Source organism: Daphnia pulicaria, chromosome 5 (assembly GCF_021234035.1).
Source record: "Daphnia pulicaria isolate SC F1-1A chromosome 5, SC_F0-13Bv2, whole genome shotgun sequence".
Taxonomy (NCBI): Eukaryota; Metazoa; Arthropoda; class Branchiopoda; order Diplostraca; family Daphniidae; genus Daphnia; species Daphnia pulicaria.
Genome location: NC_060917.1, coordinates 5176234 through 5178662, shown reverse-complemented (window position 1 = coordinate 5178662; position 2429 = coordinate 5176234). Strand labels below are relative to the sequence as shown.

The window sequence follows — 2429 nt, the reverse complement described above, 5'->3', positions numbered from 1 at the left end:
AAAATGTTTTATTTATACAGACAACCCTGTGATCAATTATAGCTGTATGTTAAAACACTTGTAACAACTAACAAGTATATCCAGAATAATTTTTTTGGTTATGTTGGATATGGTATTTTTAAATGTCTAGAGGCTCTAGACCATAATAATAGTTAATCTGATGTGATTTGTGATTGACAAGCGAGGAAAGACACACGGGCAATATATAACGACAGTGGGTTATTCGTTTGAATCAAACTATACAACGGAAAACAATCTTCTCAAATTGCCATAATACGGCTTAAAATTTAGAATAATATTCGTCAACGTTTGAGATTATTTGCATAATAATTAGGATAATAAGAGTGGGCATTTCTTTAAGGTTCCATGGGAATCATGAATAAACATCAAATCGGGAATAGGAATATATAGACTATGCAAAAAGCGTCGTGTGAGATCAATTTACATTTCCGGTGGCTGTAGGAAATAATTGAAAAGGGTGATTACCCGATGTCGTATTAATAACTAGTGAAGCTTATAATAGCTCATCTTTGATATGAAAAATGATACGGAACTTTTGGATTACACAATAGGATACTCTACATAGCTCTACATAATCTCAGCTCATTTTGAACTTGTCGATAAAGGTTTGTCATCAAATTTCCCGTTCCGATTCGACGAAGCCATAACCGCTCAGCAATCAACAGACGCCGTGATGTAACTGATCCTGATGATGTTGTCGGCTCCTATCACAGCATTGGCCCCACCATCGCCAGCGTCGATGACTCTGCGATCGTTTTGATTGGATTGGGTCGTTGCCGGCAGCCTAATTAGCGACTGTGACGGGACTGTGTCGCCATGAAGGACCAACCCGCTGTCGTTGGCGTCTTCGATGAACGACGTCTGCTGAGAGAAAGCAGAGTCTTCGTTCGGGTTGTCGTTGATGACGCTCCTGGAGATGGAACCGACTGCCAGCAGCATCACCGACTTGATGACCTCCTCTTCCGGCTGATCCTGCAGGGAATTCTTGCACGGTTTCATCCCGATGGGCTGTTGGTAGGTGAAGGACGTCTCAGGTTCGTCAAAGAGACCGGACTTTGACGGCTGGCGCCGTTGTTGCTGGAGGAGGTAACGCGTAATGGGAGGACTGATGGCTAAGTTGATGCCCGGCTGCCCGGTGTGCGTGTTGGCCATGACGTAAGCCGATTGCGACTCGTTGGAGACAATATCTTTCATCGAAAGGTGGACAGAAGCTGATGGCTTTAACGTTGGCGATCCACTTGGGCAGTTGAGTAAGTGTCGCAGGTGTTTATTCTTATGGCGGCGGTGATTGTGTTGGTGGTGCTGGCGACCCAGGAGCTGCGTCGTAAATTTATCCCAGGCCAATCGGAACTGAGGATGACAATGCAAAAAAACAATTCAGAATTAATCATCAAATATTAAGTTGGTATGCAATTTTTTCGGAAATGGAATCTGGGGAAGTCAACCTGAGTGTTGAGAAGTCCGTAGATGAGCGGATTGAGGACGGCGGATGATTTGGCGAAGAGCGACGGAATGGTGGCGAATGCCGGCGAAATAGCTTCTACGTAATAAAAGTAATTATCCTCCCCATCCGGCTGGCCGTCGAGGCTCAACGTCGTCGACATGTTCCTGCCTGGTCCGGCGGAATGGTCGGCGACTCCGATGAAAGTCTCGAAGAGGGCCAGAATGGAATAAGGAGTCCAGGCGGCCAGAAAGGCGCCGACCATACAGGCCACCATCACCGTCACCCGTTTCTCGGCCGCGTCGTTTCCTTTTTTCTGTTCCATTTTCTTGGCCGTCGGATGCGGTTGGTGGTCGTTGATTTGGTGTTGCGGCGTCGGCTGAAGCGTCGCAATCATCGACCTCTTGAACTTGCCCGTCTGTTGATTTGAGCGACAGTGTCACATACGAAAGAATATTCCATTAGTTTCCACAATGACACAATCGATGATGGTTTATGTTTATGGTTTATTTTTAGTTTACCTTTCTCACGACGCGTAGGATGCTGACGTAAGAGCAAATGATGACGACCAGAGGGACGAATAATCCAAAGGTAAACATGTAGAGGATGTAGGACCGGTTGTTGGCCATCTTGGACTCCCAGTTGACCGAGCAGCTGGAAAAAATATTCAGACATCAAAAGATTAAACGAGCACAACAATAAACACATTGAGAAGAAAGGAAATAAAGTTGAAATGATTCACTCCGCTTTTTTTTTTCATATAATAAAATAACTCAAAATAAAACAAAAAAACATCATTCAATCATTTCACTACGGTATTACCGCTTATTTCTGGAAATGAAATTCCATTCCTCGTTGAAATTGTCTCGACATATGAATGCAGGAGTAGTCGAGTTGTTTTATGTAACGCAGTGGCTGTCATATTAAAAAAGGGTGGCGACCGGAATTGAGATGTGGATATTACATT

The 2429-nt window shown here is 44.1% G+C and overlaps 1 protein-coding gene across 1 annotated transcript in view; it reads right to left on the bottom strand.

Annotated features, from left to right (window-relative positions):
* LOC124340712 (general transcriptional corepressor CYC8-like) overlaps nt 1-2429 on the bottom strand; it is an 11680-nt gene continuing 9251 nt past the window's right edge. The window contains exons 14-16 of the mRNA XM_046793319.1: nt 1984-2116; nt 1467-1880; nt 1-1371 (exon numbers count right to left, since the gene is read on the bottom strand). Coding sequence (XP_046649275.1) covers nt 673-1371; nt 1467-1880; nt 1984-2116 — 1246 coding nt within the window. The 3' untranslated portion in view covers nt 1-672. The remainder of the gene's footprint in view (nt 1372-1466; nt 1881-1983; nt 2117-2429) is intronic.